At 41.2% G+C, this 21,012-nt stretch overlaps 1 protein-coding gene across 8 annotated transcripts in view; it reads right to left on the bottom strand.

Annotated features, from left to right (window-relative positions):
* Positions 1 to 21,012, bottom strand: part of ASXL2 (ASXL transcriptional regulator 2) — a 145,011-nt gene that overhangs the window by 4,500 nt on the left and 119,499 nt on the right. For 6 of the 8 annotated variants that reach the window (XM_006162196.3, XM_014593121.2, XM_006162197.3 and 3 more), the window contains 5 exons: positions 14,868 to 15,031; positions 8,400 to 8,496; positions 3,810 to 3,915; positions 596 to 1,313; positions 8 to 185 (listed from right to left, as the gene is read on the bottom strand). In XM_006162196.3, coding sequence (XP_006162258.1) covers positions 8 to 185; positions 596 to 1,313; positions 3,810 to 3,915; positions 8,400 to 8,496; positions 14,868 to 15,031 — 1,263 coding nt within the window. Of the gene's footprint in view, positions 1 to 7; positions 186 to 595; positions 1,314 to 3,809; positions 3,916 to 8,399; positions 8,497 to 14,867; positions 15,032 to 17,693; positions 17,853 to 21,012 lie in introns of those variants that run through there. The other 2 variants (XM_006162200.3, XM_014593120.2) reach the window with 2 other exon arrangements.

The raw sequence follows: 21,012 nt of genomic DNA, 5'->3' as shown, positions 1-21,012 counted from the left end.
GCGGCAGCTGCTGCTGCTGCTGCGGCTGCTGCCCTCTGTGCTTTGACCAGCTGGGCCTTTGCTTTGATGTCTGCAAGAGTTCTGGCTCCTGTTCTGTTAGGACTAGTGATGGAGATTGGAAAACGAGCCCTGGGAGAGACCTGCGATGGAGGAAACGGCATGGGGGAGATTCTGGAGACCGGGATCTGAAAGAAGCAGGGAAAAAACAACAGAACTTAGTTTCATTTATAAAAACAACAAAACTTCATTAACCCTTATGTTTTCAGAGTAGATAAACGCTACAGTACCTGCGGCAAACACGGGAGGGAGAGACATCATGGCGATAGCAACATAAGCTTGTTCCTAGGGTCCTTCCACCTTTTCTCCTGGTGCCAAAGACTTTCTTCCCTCTGACTCCACCCCACGTCCCTGGAACTCTCAACACAACTCCTCCCCCTAATGTCACTGCTACTCATAATCACTTATGTAGACGGAGGTCTTTTCTATGGAATCTACATTTAAAACGTGTGTATGTATATGTGTGTCATTTACTAGGTATAACCAAAAAGCCAAGGCTCAGACCATCTCTCCTTTCCAATTCTCCCCACTCTCTTACCTTGAGAGGTGGAACTTTTCGCACCTGGACCCTGTCCCCTCTATGGAGAAAGGGCTGTGGCGAGACTTGAAATGGCGGCTGGTGCTGGCGACTCTCAGTGACACGCGGCCTCTTTTCCCAGCTCACAGAGGTCTCTTCTTGTGCGAGGGAAGATTTCCTCTTGAGGCTTTCTGGGCTCTGATCAGCAAGAACCACGGGAAGTTCTTTCATGGTGGCCTCCTGTGAACCTGCTTCTGCTATGGGCTTCATTATCGGTTTCTCCACCCCAGGACTCTTGGGTTTGCTTGGAGATGTAACTACAGCTTCCTGGCTTTCATTTTTGTTATAATTAGAAGCTGAGGTGAGATGATTCTCTTTCTCAGACTCCTGTTCAGCAGAAACAACTGGCTTCTGCTCTGAGAGATCCTCAGCCTTTGGGCACTTAAGGGTAAGAACACTGGTCAGCTCATCAGTCCTGCTAGCCGAGGACCGTGGGGGCTCCGTGGACCTGGAGAAGCTTGCTGGCACCTCGCCTTGGCTTTCGCGCTCTCCTTTGCTGACTGGTGATGGTCTCTGCGTTGGCTCTTCTTCACACTCTGAATGGGGAACTGTGGCTATTCTGATGGGAGAGGACTCTGAGGGAAGCATGGATTTTGGTTGCTCAGCTGGGGTTTTCTTTACTTTGGGATCGCTCGGGGAAGCTATCAACTTCTTCGAATCTTCAAGGCTCAAGCCAGAACTATAAAGTAGAAGAAATAAATGAGAAACGGCTTGTTTCACTGAGGGCATTACAAGATAATGGGGTAAGACCATGCCTGGGAGCACCTCTGGTACGTATTAGGTATTTGTAAAGCACTAGCTTTAGTATTACTAGAAGAAGTGAAGATTCTGGAACATGGCTGCTTAGATGCAAATCCTGGCTCTGATACCAACTGTCTATATGATATTAAGTGACTGACCAGATTTCTGTACCTCAGTTTGATGCACTAGGGTTAACTACTTCCCAGTGCTGCTATTATGACTTAAGTTAATCCACGTACAGGACTTACCGAGCACATTAACAAAAGACCAAAAAATGGTAATTATTATTACTTCTGCTTCTAAAAGAGGCCATATTGTCTAGAGAGATGCATCACAGACTACCCACAAGGGAATCAATCAAAGGAAGGTGAAGTCTATCCACTCTGGGCTTGTAGGTTCAGGTTGTGATCAATTTGGCTCAGCAGTACCTACTGAAAGGCTGGCCCTAGAAATCTAGGGGAACCACAAGGAGACAGCAGAAGAGCTGGCTATCAATGTTTTCTAGACGTTGAGAATTGTAACGAGCTTTGTTTTATTTATTTTTAAAAAGAATTATTTTATTATTTTATTTATTTATTTTTAATGAGACCAGTGAAGGACAGAGAGAGGGAGGAAGTGAGAGAAGGAATGAGGGAGAAAGAGAGAGACAGAGAGAGGAAGGGAGAGAGGGAGGGAGAGAGAGAAAAGCAAGCTGCCAGATCCGAGATTTGAACTGTGGTCAGCCATGTGGGAGTCCAGTGCCCTTAACCACCATGCTACCTGCTGGCCCCATTGTTTTCTCTTTTAAATTTGGAGAATGTGTGTGTCTTCTGCCAGAGACAGACAAAGACAAGGAAAGGCAGAAAGCACTACCCAATTTGGGGCATGGTCATGCCACAATCCTTTCTTCATCCTGTTGGGATTTGGGGTGTTTTTTAAGTCACTGGGTTCGGGACCCAAATTGTGAGGTTGGCCATGTGGAATCTGGCTCTTTAACTACTGGGCCACAGGGCTCGCCTGTAATTGAGTTTTTGAAAAGCCTGTTTAAATTCTATTTGGTCTATTTCTAAATTCTGAGATCGTGCATCTCTGGGCTATCCTAAAAATATAGCCCTATTGGGATTTCCATAGTGTAGCATGGCTAAAAGACTCTTCTTAATGTTTTAGAATACTATGTAACAGGCAAAATCAATTTGCTTTCTTTGGTGACTCTGAAGAATCAGTACTGTACCTCTGAGACAGAATGGCTAAGGACAAAAGTGGGCAGTAATAATAATAAAAAAATTCCTTTTATTAAACTAGTAAAAAACTAGTAGCTGAAAACAGAAAGACGCAAGAGTTGCTGCAAATTTCTATCTGCCTAACAAGGAGGGAATGAACAAATGTTTATACAGCTACTGCCACCTTTAAGAATGGTCTCAAAGTTATACAAAATCGCTTCTACTACTGAATGTTCATATTAAGAATGCAGAAAAGTCTGGGACCAACAGGTGGCATGGTGGTTAAGGTGCTGGACACTCCCACATTGGCAAACCAGGGTTCGACTCCTGAATCTGGTGACTTGCTTTCTCACTTTCTCTCTCTCTCACTCTCACACTCTGTCTCTCTCTGGTCAAATTAAAAAATAAATGAATAAATAAATTAAAAAAGTATTTTTTAAAAATGAAGAAAAGTCAGGGTAGGTGGTTCTTTCTGAAATGACTGTGAAGTGGGATCAGGGAGTGCTTCTTGGAGGTAAGGAAAAGGAGCCCTAAGTTCTCAAATCACAGTTATGGTCTTCCCTGAAGGGCTGCCGTTTACTAAGTAGGAGGATCAGGGACTAAGAAATATGAGCCCTGTGCTCAGTCCCGACTTCAAACATAACAGCTCCCTTGTCATCTATTTAAATGCCACCATTAAGATTCATTTGGACTTTTTGTTAGAAAAAAAAAATGGATTTAGCTTGAAGCTCCCTGAAAACAAGGCTCGTATTTGGGTCCAGTGATGCACATCTCCCAGGCACCTTTTAGAGAGGAGAGACTGGGTAATTACACGCTGGGTAAAATGGTCCATATTACAGGATTCCTAGGGCTCCTTTGTAATTCTGAGTAAGCAGTATTTTTGGATAATTAACTACTATAAAGAATGTACAGAACTTCAGTGTTCTTCTGTTTTGTAAAGTTACTGGGAGAACAGCCAAAGGGGCTCTAACTCAAGTTAAAAAAACAACCTTTTTTCTTTTTTAAAAAAACATCTTGCCCACAATGAAAGTGTGTTAAAGGTCAAGAAAGAGGAATAATCCAGTTCTGTGCCCCTATAATTCATAAAAGAAAAAAAAAAAAAACTCAATAAAGAATTGATGAAATAAAAAGGAAAGAAGGAAGCTGAAGACGAGATCTTCTGTTAATGAGATGAAACACCGCCTGACAATACACAGGAATTAGCATTTGGGTTATAGAACGCATCTTAACATTACCTCTGACCATAGTAGCTTTCAAAGAATTGTTCCTTCCATGGCTCTACTTTTTTCTCCTTCTCAATCTCTTGTCGAATTCTCACCTGCATTTCAGGTGTGAACTCCCCTATAACATACCAAAAAAAAAAGGATATTAAGTAGAAAAATGCTACTGTGAATTTTACCTATTTCTAAATCATGCAGGAATCAGAATACTATAAGGCAAAAGTAACAGAAATTTCCCAAAGCCCCTGCTGTAAAGGATAACCTAAGTGCCACTGTGGGGGGGGGGTAGAATATATTGGGCCATTGGGAAGGTCATGATGTGTTTTTCTATGCAAAACTGCGTCATGACTTTCCTGATGACTCGATACATTTGCACACCACTCTGCATAGTTTCCAGGACTCGGTGGAGGCTGACAGAGCCTTTTCTCTGGGTTTTCCTTGCAGCACCTCCCTCCTGCTCCAAACATATTTCATAAAAATTTATTTTATCTCTAATGTTGAATTTCCAATTTATTTTCCACTGCAGGGGGGTGGGGGTGGGAGAGAGTGATGCTTTCAGGGAATAATGCCACTGAGCATTTTATTATTTTAAAGTTGTTTCTCCAAGGCAACTTGCATTTTAGGCCTTTTACCTCTGCATAAGGAAAAGCTAAGGCTCTGTTTCGAGGCATATGAGATGCCAGTTAAAAGGTAGAGAGCTATTCTGGAGTTGGTTTCCAAACTGTTCCAGAAACTGTACCAATTTAACAGGACACTCAACATGCCAAAGACCCAGCAGCTCTGCATATACCACTGATTTGCATACGCTACCAACCACCTCAATCCTTCCCATTCCATCAGCAGAGAACAGTGAATGTGCTTGGTGGCCCATCTTCAAACTTGTGGCTCAGAGAGGCTGCTCCCTTTTATACTCTAATACCCAGGACATCAGGGAATAAGAGGTAGAAATGGCAGTTTGAAGTTTAAGACTTCCTGGGGGTAAGAAGGAGGAAAGGAAAAATGTTAGAGGATTGTGGGCAAAGGAACAGGAAAAGAGGAATGTGGCTGTCAGAATCCAACCTGGAACTGCTACTGTTGAGTACTGTGTATCCTAGAATGAGGAATAAGAAGTACTGAACTCTCTTCACAAATGTGCAGTATTCATAGTGTGTATGATATGATCATGAATACAGAAATAGCAGTCATTTCGCTTGAACATAAAAATAAGTAACGTTGATAATAATCAGGGTATCAATGTTGATAGTACCTACTCAGAAACAAGCAGGGATGGGTAAGTCAATTCTTTGTGTGTTTGTTTGCTATAGGGCATGTGTGCTCACAGGAGAGAGACAGACAGAGAAAGTGAGAAATCACCCCCTGGGGTGGACGGCCAAGAGCCTTTTCTCTGGGTTTTCCTTGCAGCACCTCCCTCCTGCTCCAAACATATTTCATAAAAATTTATTTTATCTCTAATGTTGAATTTCCAATTTATTTTCCACTGCAGGGGGGTGGGGGTGGGAGAGAGTGATGCTTTCAGGGAATAATGCCACTGAGCATTTTATTATTTTAAAGTTGTTTCTCCAAGGCAACTTGCATTTTAGGCCTTTTACCTCTGCATAAGGAAAAGCTAAGGCTCTGTTTCGAGGCATATGAGATGCCAGTTAAAAGGTAGAGAGCTATTCTGGAGTTGGTTTCCAAACTGTTCCAGAAACTGTACCAATTTAACAGGACACTCAACATGCCAAAGACCCAGCAGCTCTGCATATACCACTGATTTGCATACGCTACCAACCACCTCAATCCTTCCCATTCCATCAGCAGAGAACAGTGAATGTGCTTGGTGGCCCATCTTCAAACTTGTGGCTCAGAGAGGCTGCTCCCTTTTATACTCTAATACCCAGGACATCAGGGAATAAGAGGTAGAAATGGCAGTTTGAAGTTTAAGACTTCCTGGGGGTAAGAAGGAGGAAAGGAAAAATGTTAGAGGATTGTGGGCAAAGGAACAGGAAAAGAGGAATGTGGCTGTCAGAATCCAACCTGGAACTGCTACTGTTGAGTACTGTGTATCCTAGAATGAGGAATAAGAAGTACTGAACTCTCTTCACAAATGTGCAGTATTCATAGTGTGTATGATATGATCATGAATACAGAAATAGCAGTCATTTCGCTTGAACATAAAAATAAGTAACGTTGATAATAATCAGGGTATCAATGTTGATAGTACCTACTCAGAAACAAGCAGGGATGGGTAAGTCAATTCTTTGTGTGTTTGTTTGCTATAGGGCATGTGTGCTCACAGGAGAGAGACAGACAGAGAAAGTGAGAAATCACCCCCTGGGGTGGACGGCCACACCACAATTCCTCCCCCTCCATTCTCCTCTTTGGATTTGTGGGCTCTCACTACACATGCCCAGTGTGATTTTCAATCTGCCCAGGTCCAGGACTTGAACCACGCAACTAGCTGCCTTCACTTGCATGCCACCTGCTGGCCCTACCAATTTATTCTTAAAGAAAGGATCCCAGGCACTGGTAACTGGTATGTTTAAAGTGCTTCATGTGATTTCAGTTCTTTCAGAAAAAGGGATCATTGCCCAAGGAAATCTGTAAAGAAGACAAAGGATCAAACTCATCAGTAAGAGAGCCCTTCTACAGATTTTGCTCTGAAAGAGGGTAAGAAAAGCCAACAGATGCAGTGAACAATATACAGACAAATTAGCTGATCTGGTTAATATTTGTCAGGGGTCTGGCAAAAAGTAAGCAATAAATAGCTTTTCTTTTTTTCTGAGAGGTTTTTGCTATAGGGCGCATGTGCTAGTCAGAAAGACAGAAACAGAGAGAAAGAAAGCGAGAAATCGCCCCACTGTGGGGAAAGCCACGCCACAATCCCTTCTCCTCCATTCTCCTCTCAAGATCTTGGGCACGCATGCACATGTGCCCGGCTTGACTTTTAAGCCACTGGGTTTGGGACTCAAACCACACTCAATTACATGGGAGTACAGCAATGTAGCCTTCACGCCATCTGCTGGTCCCAATAAGTAGCTTTTCTAATGCCCTCCTCACAAACATTTTAAAAGCTTCTTACAGTTGTTTTAAGCTATCCTATATCCTATCATATATCCTACATATGACTTTTCAAGTGTTATTTTGTCTTCTATATACACTGAAAAACAGACGTAATATTGGAGTAAAAACAACACAGCCAGTGGGCTAGCCAGGTGGCATGGATCCCACATGGCCATCTGTGTGGTTTGAGTCCTGGACCTGATGGCCTGAAAAACGTACCAGGCACATGTGTGTGCATGTCCAAAATCTGACAAGAGAAGGGACTGTGGCACTGTCATCCCCCCGTGGGGTGCTTTCTCATTTTCCCTCTCTCCCTTCTGTCTCTCTAGTGAGCATATGTGCCCTATAGCAAACTTTTAAAAAATAATAAATTTAATACAGCCAGTAGTTTTATTTATGATGTATATTATTAGAATCATGTGGGAAAACTTAAAACACACTAAGGCTCAGGCATCATCACAGAACAATTAAATATAATCACGTCCTAGCCATAGCAGTGCAGTGGTTGTACAAGGCTCCACAGTGCTAGAGGCCAAACAGAAGATCAGGGTTTGGTTCCCAGGGCGGCTTACACACATCAGGTGCGTGAGTCCATGATCCTGGCTGGCTGGGAAAGCTAGAGGGGAGGATCCTTACATGAGATTCTATTAAGAGTACCTGTCTGCCTCTCTCAAGACATAAACTTAAAAACAAAAAACAACAACAAAAACCTGGCCCATCCTAGTGATGCAGTTGGTAGTGACGTGATCTGCAGGGCTGGAAGCAACAAGGCTGACTGTGGGTTTGGGTAGGGGAACATGTGTGTGCCCAGGATCCCAAGGAGTGGAGAGTGGGAGAAAGAGGAGTGCAGCAAAGGGAGGTCCTATCGAGGGTGACTCTCTCTCACGTCCACGTGTATCATAAATAAAATAAGGTTTTAAAAAACACAAGTGCTTTTGAGCAGTCAGGGTTAAAACGGCCAATAGTGACAGATACTGCACGCAGAGCTCACACAATCACTGACAATGTTGCACATTTTATCAGGTGTCCTCAGTACACCTGGTAAATGAGAGATGGAAATAGGGTAGATCAGTGAGGACAGTCAGCAATTCCTGACCATAATCCATGCTTATTAAAATATGTCTGCAACGTAACTGTACTCAAGTTCATGAATTTTATAGTATGTGAAATATATCATAATAAGATAGGTTTATTTTAAAGTTCTTACTGATTTCTCTTACTGTTAAGTTTCACTGAGGGTGGACAATAAATTCTTATGCATTATTCAATCAGAATCTTTAGGAATAGGGCCTAAAAATAAGTATTTTTTTAGATTCTCAGGCGATTTTAAATCAGTAAAGAAATATATTGCTGGATTCCATTTGAAGTTAAACTAGCTACACAGGAGGGGGAAAAAAAAAGTCTAGCAAGATGTTTTACACAGGACAGCAACCTCTACCCAATAGGAACATCCTGCCCTTAAGCTTCCGAAACTGCTCGAGTACCTGATGAGGTGGAGTGCCCGCGTGCCCTCCTTGCAGCTACAGTGCACACAGATCCTGGCTCCACGAGCGCTGGACTTACCTTCTGAGAGTCTTTCTTTCCAGCCTTGGGCCGCTGAGGTGAAGAACTCATTGTTAAGGGCTGAGCCATTTAGCTTCATCAAACCATCAGGACCAACCTGGGTCAAAGAGTAAGCCAGGGAAAGCTTACAAAGAAAGCAAAAATATCGTGGTATTTGGTTTTCTTTTCATTTAGAAAAGAAAGTACATACATTTAATTTTACAGAAACGTAACTATCTCATGCCATGTTCATTATGAATGTCTCTATTTTTTAATGTAGTATCATTTTGCCCTAAAATAATTACTTTATTTCCTCTCCTCCCTTCTCCTTTCAATTCCATTCCCCAATGACTAAAAACCTGCTCGAACAACCACATATAAATACATGTGTAACTGTTTTATTTTTCTGAGAGGGAATTATCCATTTTATGAAAGTGAGACCAGGTCATATTACCTACCCTTAATCTAACTTCACGAAATACCCTGTGGAGGGTGGCCGGGTCAACCGGCACAGTGTCAGCTCCTTCGTAATAGCTGCACACCGCTGCAGTGCCCCAACATACCTGAGGTACTCTCTTTACCACGGCCTTAACAGAAGGACATGTTTCCCTCAACAGCTAAGCTGCAGGAAGTGTCCTGCTGGGAATTAATATACCAGTGCTTTCATTTCTGAGGACTTCATTCCTAGAACTATTTGTGCATGCGTAACACGGTATTACCAGATTACTCTCAAAAGGTTAAAAACAACTGACATTTAAAAAAAAGATTTAAATTTATTTTCATTATTATTACTTTAGTTTGACCAGAGAGACAGAGGGAGAAAGAAGGAAAGTGAGAAAGTAAGCCATCAGGTCTGGAACCTGAACCGCAGCCAGCCATGTGGGAGACCAGCGCCTAACCACCATGCCACCTACTGGCCCCAACAACTGACACTTCTAATCAGTAATATGTGAGCACACCCGTCTCCCTGCCAACAGCAGGTGTTAATATACTATTTTAACTTTTGCCAATCTAACGGGTTTGAAACGGTGAAATAATTTTCCTGAAAAAATTTTTTTCTTGACTACTAGTGTGTGCATCTTTCTGCGCGTTTACTGAGTAATACTGTCTTGTGAACTGGCCAATTCTCATCATTTTCTCATTTTCCTATTAGGCTACTTATTTTTAATTTATGAAAATCCTTTGCATATTATACACACATTAAAAACATTATCCCTCATCTGTCACCTGAGTTAATTTGTGACAATTTGCCAAAAGATTTACATTTTTTTTTTTTTCATATTAGAGATTCCGGATTTCCTGTCTTGGTTTAAAACAATAAAATCTCATTTAAGGACATAAAACACCAGATATGAAGAAACCTGGATAAAGAAACTTAATAACATTGCCATCTCAGGACCAGCAGATGGCATAATGGTTACGTCACTAAGACTCCCATGTAGTAGACCGCGGTTCGAGTCTCAGATCTGGTGGCTTAAAACACACACCAGGTTCATGTGGGTGTGTGCCCAAGATCCCAAGAGGAGAATGGAGGAGAAGGGATTGTGGTGAGGCCAATCTCTCACTGGAGGTGAGGGGTGGTTTCTCACTTTCTGTCTGTCTCTCTGGTGGGCGCAAGGGCCCTATAGCAAAAAATCTCAATTAAAAATAAAAAAAGCTAAAGATTAATGTCTTCATCTCTATCAGAATCTTTATGAGAATATTCATAAAGAAATAATCTTAAATTCAACATGAAAAAAAAGAAAAAATGAGAAAAAGGAACTGCCTTTCTAATTGTTAAACATACTAAACAAAGTCACTACAATCTAAACTATCACTGGTATTAGAATGAACAAGTATGAATGGATGAGGAGACAGTGTCTAAATATACACCATGTGTATATGAAGAAATATGTACCAAAGAATCTCAAATTCAGATCATAATAAATATATTTAAAAACCCAAAGAGAAGCCTTAAATCAAAATCCAATTAATTGAAGAATATTTAGAAAACTATTTCAACATCCTATAATTGAGAAACTCTTTAATTTTACTATTTTTAAAAGAATTATTTAATTTTATTTACTCATTCATTTATTTTAATTTTACCAGAGAGAGAGAGAGAGAGAGAGAAAGAGAGAGAAAGCGGCCAGATCCGGGACTCAAACCGTGGTCAGAAACATGGGAGTGCCCAGTGTCTTAACCACTACACCACCTGCTGATCCCAGTTTTACTATTTTTTAAGTTTTGCTATAGGGCCTATATGATGGCCAGAGTCAGACAGCGACAAGAGAGAGAAAGTAATAAAGCACCCCTGGGTGGATGGCCATGCCACAATCTCTTGTCCTCCATTCTCTTCTCAGAATTTTGGCCATGGACACATGTGATTTTTTAAGCTGGGTCCTTAAACTCCACAGCCAGCCATGTGCGACTCAGCTGCCTTAACATCCACACCACCTGCTGGTCTGAAGAACTCTTCTTAATCCAATTATTTTTCAAACCTACCTGGACCAACATATTTTCCTGACTCTAGAGCAGAAATTGGTATACTTTCTGTAAAAGGCTAAACGCAAATACTCTAGCCATTGCAGACCACATAGCCTCTGTTGCAACTACTCAATTCTGCCATTAGAGCAAAAAAGCAGTTTTAGAAAATATATAAACTAGTAAGAGTGACTATGCCAATAAAGCTTTATTTTCAAAAACAGGCAGTGGGCTAGACCTGTCCAGGGAAGCTGTGGAGAGCTGACTGCTGAGTCAAACTCCAGAGAGCTGGTACAGCGTTAACAGGCTTTCCTATGAGAAGAGTTCGTCCAATCTCTACTTCTTCAAGTGGAGTGTTAATGAGGTGATCCAGTGATGAGCAAGTTACCCCACTGCATGTCCAATCAGTCCATTGTTTAACCTCCAACTTTTAACATAAAAACTGCCATTTCAACGCCAAATCTTTCTCTGGATAAAGATTACCTCTTCCACATAATGAAATTTCAAATATTTAGGAAGAGAAATGTTTTAATCCAATCCTCCCTTGTTTTTCTCTGGTTTAAAAGGTATTTTTCTACTGTTCATTGCAAGATATCCCATACACTAAAGCACAGTTTCCAACTTTTCATCCTAGTGACAACAACAACTCTTCAGAAATACTCTAGCCAAGTAACCTATTATGAACATTCCACAAGAGCCCAGCCTGGTGGTGCAGTTGGTGGCAAACTGAACACATGGCTGACTGCAGGTTCGGATCTGCAGGGCAGCATGAAAAAGACCCTGGGCACACATGTGAATGAATAAAAACAAATAAACAAAAAAGAATACCCATAGGGCCTAGCCACTATGATGCAGCAGTGATGCAAGCAGTCTGCAAGGCTGGAAGCTATATGGTCAAGTGAGGATTTGGAACTTCAGATCAGCTTCAAAGTACAGCAGATGTGTGTGTGAGGGCCTGGATCCTGAGGAGCTGGAGGGCTGGGGGAAGGAAATCACGGCCATGTCACAATGAGACCGTTGAAGGTGTTTTTTCCTTCTCTACTCTTAAAAATGTGATAGGGAGCAGGCAGTGTTTTTTTGTTTTTGTGTTTTTGAGAGGTTTTTGCTATAGGGCATGTGCGTTCGCCAGAAAGAGAGCGAGAGCAAGACAAAAAGTGAGAAATCACCACCTGGGGGGATGGCCACGCTGCAATCCCTTCTCTTGGGATCTTGGGCATGCACGCACATGCACCCAGTGTGAGTTTAAGCCACTGGGTCCAGGACTTGAACTGTGGTCGACTACACAGGAGTCCAGTGACAAAGCTGTTAAGCCACCTGCTGGTCCCCCTAATGGGATTCTTTATAACTCTGCTGAAACTTCAGTCTCTGGAAGAACTGGCCATCCCCAAAGCTGTAATTTCTCCAAGCAAAGTTAAGGTGGAGAAGGCAGTCACTGGGAAGGACCAGTTTTACTGCTCTGTCCCTATGGCGGGGTTATCTGATTTACTTGGACTCTCTGGATAAAACTGTGACCTGCTCTGTCATAAGCTGATGCACAGAACTATGGAACTGATGGCAATGTACTCTAACAGAAAAGATGATCTCTGGAAATGAGGAAGGTTTGACTTTACAGTCAATGAGTTAAAATGACTTGTGTAGCTTGTTATTCTTTGTTAGTGTCTTCATACAAACTAGGGAATATGCTATATTAGGTGCTTGGAACTAATAATGAATTGAAAAAAGTCTTGAAGTGAATAAACCTTAGAAAATCATGACCTTGGGACCAGCAGTTAGCATAATGGATATGTCGCTGGACTCCCACGTAGTTGACCGCAGTTCGTGTCCCAGACCCGGTGGCTTAAAACTCACGCCGGGCGCATGTGCGTGCGTGCCCAAGATCCTGAGAGGAGAATGGAGAAGGGATTGCGGCGTGACCATCCCCCCTGGGGGGTGATTTCTTGCTTTCTGTCTCTATGTCTCTCTCTGTCTGTCTGGCAAGCACACGCGTCCTATAGCAAAAAATAACCTCTCCAAAAAAAGAAAAAAACAAAAACTCAGCCAGGCGTGTGTGCGTGCGTGCCCAAGATCCCAAGAGGAGAATGGAGGAGGAGGGGATTGTGGTGTGGCCATTCCCCCTGGGGGGTGATTTCTCGCTTTCTGTCTCTCTCTCTCTCTCTGTCTGGCAAGCGCATGCGCCTTATAGCGAAAACCTCTCCAAAAAAATTTTTTTTAAAAAAAGGGGGAACCAGCAGTTAGCGTAATGGCTATGTCGCTGGACTCCCACGTAGTCGACCGCGGTTCACATCCCGGACCCGGTGGCTTAAAACTCACGCTGGGCTCATGCCCAGGATCCCGAGAGGAAAATGGAGTAGAAGGGACTGCGGCATGACCATCCCCCCTGGGGGGTGATTTCTCACTTTCTGTCTCTATGTCTCTGTCTGTTTGGTGAGCGCACGCGCCCTATAGCGAAAACCTCTCCAAAAAAAAAAAAAAAGAAAAAAAAGAAAAGAAAATCATGACCTTCATTTCCCAGATAAGGATTAGTGGAGTGATTCATGGGTCATTCTTTCCTTGATGAAAGCCTTAATTCCCAGACTTTTACCTTATTCTTGAGCAGGCTAAATTTCTCAGGTCTCTATCTTGATTTTTCCCAAATCTTTGGTATTTCTTGTTTTTTTTGTTTTGTTTTGTTTTTTGTTTTATAAAGTTCTTTATTATGAAAGCAATAAATGTTTCTTTCAGAAAAATATAACAGAAGAGAAGAACCACTGGCCCACATCATGCTGATACTGGACCAGGACAATGGGCCAGACAGTGGCGTGATGGTTAAGGTAGTTGTATTCCACACGGCCAACTGTGTGGTTTGAGACCAGGGGCTTGAAAAACACACTGGACACATGTGCATGCATGCCCAAAATCCCAAGAGGAGAATGCTCTGTCTGGCAAGCGCATGCGCCTTATAGCGAAAACCTCTCCAAAAAAATTTTTTTTAAAAAAAGGGGGAACCAGCAGTTAGCGTAATGGCTATGTCGCTGGACTCCCACGTAGTCGACCGCGGTTCACATCCCGGACCCGGTGGCTTAAAACTCACGCTGGGCTCATGCCCAGGATCCCGAGAGGAAAATGGAGTAGAAGGGACTGCGGCATGACCATCCCCCCTGGGGGGTGATTTCTCACTTTCTGTCTCTATGTCTCTGTCTGTTTGGTGAGCGCACGCGCCCTATAGCGAAAACCTCTCCAAAAAAAAAAAAAAAGAAAAAAAAGAAAAGAAAATCATGACCTTCATTTCCCAGATAAGGATTAGTGGAGTGATTCATGGGTCATTCTTTCCTTGATGAAAGCCTTAATTCCCAGACTTTTACCTTATTCTTGAGCAGGCTAAATTTCTCAGGTCTCTATCTTGATTTTTCCCAAATCTTTGGTATTTCTTGTTTTTTTTGTTTTGTTTTGTTTTTTGTTTTATAAAGTTCTTTATTATGAAAGCAATAAATGTTTCTTTCAGAAAAATATAACAGAAGAGAAGAACCACTGGCCCACATCATGCTGATACTGGACCAGGACAATGGGCCAGACAGTGGCGTGATGGTTAAGGTAGTTGTATTCCACACGGCCAACTGTGTGGTTTGAGACCAGGGGCTTGAAAAACACACTGGACACATGTGCATGCATGCCCAAAATCCCAAGAGGAGAATGAAGGGATTGTGACATGGCCATCGCCCTGGGGGGGATGATTTCTCACTTTCTCTACTTTCCCTCCCTCCCTCTGTCTCTCCAGCGAGTGCTAAGTCCTAAAACAATAGCCAGTCATTTATTTTGTAATTTGTGCACTACAGTAAGAGAGGGCTTTTTTTTTCTCTGCAAGCTCTACAAAGCCCACCTACTAATAAGACATAAAAACACTGCATTTCTTATTTAGTTCCATTCACGCCACTTCTTCACAGGCACATACAAAAAGCAGATAATCTAAAAAATCTCAGGGAATTCTAAAGGTGATGAGTAAAGGAAGACCAGAGGATTACGAAATTGCTTCTGCTTGACATGACGCACCTGCCGATCCACCTCTGGAAGTAGTAAAAGCAGTCGCTGCTGGCAATCTCCAGGAAGTACTGAAAACGTATGTTTGTTGATTAATGCTCGCAGATTAGTATTAACCAGAATGGAGTCTGGGGTCTCGACATCAATGTCAGCACATTTAGTCCTTTTCATTTGCCCTACAAAAAAATATGGAAAGGATCATTTGGGAGGCATCTCTTATACTCCTGTTTCTACATAAACTATACTTTGCTGGCAGTACAACACCCCCCACACACCCCTGTTATAAGCACTTAAACATCACACTGTAAGGAAGGTAACACTTAAGGACCACAAGATTCTTCTAAGATTCACAAGGCAAGTTTTGTTTATTTATAGAAGATGAGAGAATACAATTTACCCTCTTTGCACAAATAAAACAAGATCCAGAGAACGTGGTCTTTTGTTATACTAAATCTGTATATTTTTTAAAAAGTTTTTGCCATAGGGTGCATACACTCACTGGAGACAGAGAGAAAGTGAGAAATCACCTCCTGGGGGAATGGTCATACAGCAATCCCTTCTCCTCCATTTTCCATTTGGGATTTTTGGGCACACACACTTGTGCCCAGTGTGATTTTCAAATGGCTGGGTCCAGGACTCGAACTATGGTTGGCCATGTGGGAGTCCAATGCTTTACCACTGTCTGCTGGTCCCTAAACCAGCATTTTGCGTTTGAGGCTAGATTACTTCCCCTCTGCAAAGAGAGGAAACTTCATGACGCATACATGGAAAGTCTAAAAAGTAAACAATACAAATGTATGACTTATACTGATGCCCTTCTGGTCCTCCCATGGAAATAATTTTTTTTTTTTACTGATTTTAATTTGCATAGCTGGGACTGCCAGGTGGTGTGGTGGTTGAGGTGCCAGCACAACCATGAGGTACCCTCATGGTCGACTGAGATTCAAGCCCTAGACCTAGAGGCTTGTTTTCTCACTTTCCTTCTCTGTTCTTCTCTCTTTTTCTCCCTCTCTGGTGAGCACAGGTGGCCCATTGCAAATTAAATAACAACAATAATAATAAATAAAATCAATTTGCATAGTGAATAATGCTATAATTGAATAGTTTAGCAGCAGTTTCAAGACATCTGTCCACAACCAAAAGGTTACAGTTGGGAATAGCAGATGATGTAATGGTTATGTCACTGAACTCCCACATAATGGACAGTGGTTCAAATTCCAGACGCGGTGGCTTAAACTCATGCCAGGCATATGTGTGTGTGTGTGTGTGTGTGCTCAAGATCCAGAGAGAATGGAGAAGGTATTGTGGTGTGGCCATCTCTACAGGGGTGACTTCTCGCTTTCTGTCTCTTTCTGTCTTTCTGGCAAGTGCGTGCGTCCTATAACAAAAATCTCTCCAAAAAAAATTTTGTTTTGTCTACCAAAATGAAAAGTATTGTGACATAGTGATGAAAACAGATAGGGTTAAAACAAAAAAGTATGTTTAGGACTAGCCCATGGCCTGGTGGTTGAAACAGCTGGATCCCACATGGCTGACTTGAACAGTACAAGTCCAGGACTTGGCACCTTGAAAAACACACTGGGCACGTGCGTGTGTATGCATGCCCAAAATCCTGAAAGAAGGGAGACATGAGGAGAAGGAATTGTGGTGTGGCCATGCTCAATGTGGATGCTTACTCAACTGAACTCCCTGTCCCCCTCACCTGGGTTTCAATTCAGGGAGCACAGGAGTCCTCTAGCAAAACTTAAAAAAAAAAAAAAAAACCACTTTCAAATAGTGAAAGTTGCTAGTGGGGCTTAAATCAGTATAATCTTAGAAAATTAAACAATATTTAGGAAAATTTTAATATGTGTAGAACTCCAAAATCCAGAAATTCTGCATTTAGATTTGCACAGTTAAATGATCCTTGAGGTGGGTACATGCTGGCTCACAGCTGAAGAATAAGTAAAAGTTATTTTTCTCTAACTAAAAGGATTTCCTACAAATTAAACTCTAGTACAATCACACAAAGATTATCCAGAAAAAGTGTACGTTATGTCACTATGACAGAGATATTAGAAACCACAAAGATCTTTTAGGTCTAGAAGTACTGAGGGCATCACATATACACAACACAGAATAAATATTTATAAAATGTTTAAAGAAATAAAGGATGTAATAATCAAGATGAGGACAAAATGATCAGGAATAAATAGATTTTATAAATTAATTAATCGAAGGCCAGCATCATGGTGCCGTGGTGAAGTACTACTCAAGAGAAGCCAGACCCCACACAATGACTATGGTTAGATAATACCTGGCTCAATCTGCCTTAAACATGCCCACTGCATGTGTAAGTGCCTCAAATTGCATGGTATCGAAAAATAAATAAAATGGGTTTCTAGAAATGAAGAATAAAAACTGCTGAGGGGCCAGCAGGTGATGTGGTGGTTGAGGCACTGAACCCCCACACGGCCGACCACAGTTCAAGTCTCGAACCTGGCAGCTTGCTTTCTCACTCTCCCTTTCTGTCTGTCGCTCTATGGTCAAAATCAAAGAATAATGACAATAAAGTTAAAAAAAAGTCTTTAGAAAAATAACAAAAACTGTGGAAATCAGATACTGTGGATAAATTAAACGGCAGTTTAGACAACATTAAAGAGAGATTATTACCCAGAATACACAGCTAAGCAATTTACTCAAAATGAAAGAGAGAAAACATTTTGAGAGGTTTAGCAAAAATATAAATAAGTGAATAATGAGAACATCCAACATATACCTGATTGGAGATCGAGAATAAGAAAATTGAGAGAATGGCAAAAAGGCAATTATCTAAAAATGTGACAGTTGTACACTTACTTGAGCTAATGAAAAACACACACCTAGGAATCTAAAAGCATAACACAGGCCAAGCAGGATAAAAAGAAATCCACGTTTAGCCCTGGCTTAGTAAAATATTTACCAAAAGCCAAGAGAACAGCTTGAATGTATTCATAAGGACAGAAAAGATTTCATAAAAAGGAAGATCAGAATGCCAATGCACTTCATAACAACAAAAGAATTTAGAACTAAGTAGACAGTATGTATAAAATGCTAAGAGGACACAGACATCAATCATACTAGTGTGCCCATCAAACTGCCTTTCAAGAACAGAATAAACACGAAACAAAGACATTTATAAAGATAAACATAAAGTGAGGGCATTTAATATCAATAAACCTACTGTAAATAAAATTACTTAAAAATTGTACTTCAGAAAGGAAAATCATGGCAGTAGAATGGGTTGGAATACAATAGAGAACGTTGACCTTGTATGTAAGTCTACATCAACATTGTTTGCTTAAATAATCCTAATGCCTAATTGGTGACATTAAAAATAACAGAAATGGGGGCCAGCAGGTGGCATAATGGTTAAGGAGCTGGATTCCAACATGGCTGACCATAGTTTGCGTCCCAGACCTGGTGGCTTGAAAATCACGCCCAAAATCCTGAAAAGAGGATGGAAGAAAAGGAATTGCAGTGTGGTCATCCCCCATTGGGGGGAGGGAGGTGTGATTTCTTACCTTCCCTCTTTTTCTGTATCTCTCTCCAGCAAATGCATGTGCCCTACAGCAAACTACCAGAAAAAGTAAAGGGTTCTACATTTAAATCCATCTTCCTGCCAAAACGACATTTTAAATTTGAAGAAATGAACATACCAATCATACAGACACACACACACACACACACACACACACACACACACACACACACACTCTTTTTAGAGCATGTGCATGCAGATGAGAGGGAGAAGAGGAGGAAAAGAGAAAGAGGAAGAGAGAGCACCCCACAGCAGAGCCTAGCCATGCCACAATCTTGGTCCCCCCACCCGACCCTATCAGGATCCTGTGCAAATGCACACATGCTGGCCATGTTTTTTTAAGCCAACGGGGCCAAGATTTGAACGGTGGTCTGCCATGTGGGATCTAGGTCCTTCTGCCCATTGCTTAATCACCGTGCTATAAAGCCAGTGATATAATGAACTTTCTTTAAAGAATTATTTATTTATTTATTTATATTTTATCTATCTATCTATCTATCTATCTACCTACCTACCTACCTACCTATCTATTTATTTATTTATTTAAATTTGACCAGAGAGAGAGAGAAAGCAGAAAGCAAGCTGCCAGGTCCAGGACTCGAACGGTAGTTGGCCACGTGGAGGTCCAGTACCCTTAACCACTATGCCATCTGCCTGCCCCTACAATGAACTTTTTAAAACGTGTTGTTTTAAGTGCTTAAGGGATAAAGTAAGTAGCATGATTAATTGAACTGGATTCCCACAGATAATCCCACAGGTGGTCAGCATTTTGTTTGTATAAACCATGTTGCAATGCCTCCCTAGACTGGAAAACAACAGAGTTTCCTGTTCCCACATAACTGATGGAATTGGAGTGTCAGCATTCTTCAAACAGTTCTATTTTTTCATTCACTGTTAGCTTCACATCTGAATCAAACTTTAGTTAAAATGTGAACTTTTTAAGAGAGAATGAGCAGCAGTTGTACATTATTCTCTACTACTGATCAAGCTGTATCCTGAAGATACTTTCATGTCCCTTAAAGTGGCCAGTTTAAATTCTCTAATTCTGGTAAAGTTAATCTAATTTTTTTTTTTTAGTTTACATTTCCTTAATCTATTATACTTCAAATGTGAGCTATTCTTATTCTTACGATTAAATCTGGGATATAAAAATATGGTATACCACCAATTTTACTGAGGTTAAAACAAATTATAACATTAGCTTTTAAAATTTTTCATGTCAATTTCCTAATTTAATTTAGACTTATAGCTTATGTTTTACACAAATGTACACTTCTCATATGTATTTTAATAATATTAATTGTGGTTACATTGTAAATATTACTATACTATTTCTAATATTGCTAATTTGCATAAAAGAAGATGAATTTTCACACTTCTTTGCCATTTGATCAAACTTAAATATAACAAGCATTCTTTTTTTTATGGTTATTTTTTCCTAGTTTTCCATAAAAGGAATTCTCAGTCATAACTTCTCAATTTGGTACCTTCACATCACTGCAACTGAATGAAGATACTAAAATTGTGATTTTAACTGAATTTAAGTGGACTATGGACTCCATAAAAAAACTTCCTTCTGTTTATCACTATATCTCTGGGGCTCTAAATCTGTGTTTGGCATATTAACAAACCTACAAATTTTTGTTTAAAATATGAATGTCTGGTGGGTGCAGCAGGTGGCATGGTGGTTAAAGTGCTGGACCTCCACATGGCTGACTGTGGTTTGAGTTCTGGACCTGGCAGCTTGCTTTCTCACTCTCTCTCTCTCTCTCTCTCTCTGGTGAGTATGTGTTCCCTGTAACAAATTTAAAAGGAAAATAGTAAAAAAGTAAATAATTCTTAAAATAGGAATGTTTGTATTTTAAATAGGAGAGAGAACTGCTCTTAAGAGAAACATACCAATTTATAATCTCATCCAAAACCAAGTGTGTTTATTTTTTTGAGATTTTTTTTTTTTTTTTTTTTTTTTGCTATAGGGGCATGTGCCCTCGCCAGGACAGAGAGAGAGAGACAGAAAGCAAGAAATCACCCTCCAGGGTGGATGGCCACGCCACAATCCCTTCTCCACTCTCCTCTCGGGATCTTGGGCATGCATGCACACGCGCCTGGCGTGAGTTTAAGCTACCGGGTCCAGGACTCGAACTGCAGTCGACTACATCAGAGTCCAGCAACGTAGCCATTATGCCAGCTGCTGTTCCCCAAAAACAGTTTTTACAAAGCATTTGTCTGAAAACATTAGTTCTACTCCCCCACCTCATAGTTTGGATGGGTCTGGAAAATGTAAACAAATATAGAGTAACCTTCCTGCAGAATCTGCACCCACTACTACATTCCCTTTTAGCTTTCACGGTGTTGCTGACATGTCTGCACCTCTAGTTCTTCCACCTTTGCACGTGAAGGTTTGTTTTCTGTCTAGGGGCCTTTGGAACCTTCTCATTTTCCTGGATGCTTTGAAATTTCAAAAGAATGTGCTTTAGTCATACTTCTTCACACCTACTATGTACTTTCAATCTAGAATCCTGTGGCTTTCAATTCTAAGAAATGTTCCTGTATTGCTTCTCTTATCACTTACTTCCCTTTCAACCTCTGTTCTTCCTG

This window comes from Tupaia chinensis, unplaced genomic scaffold (genome assembly GCF_000334495.1).
Source record: "Tupaia chinensis unplaced genomic scaffold, TupChi_1.0 Scaffold139757_1, whole genome shotgun sequence".
NCBI lineage: Eukaryota > Metazoa > Chordata > Mammalia > Scandentia > Tupaiidae > Tupaia > Tupaia belangeri.
Note: the sequence above shows the minus strand (reverse complement) of the source record. Positions and strands in the feature narration are given on the sequence as shown.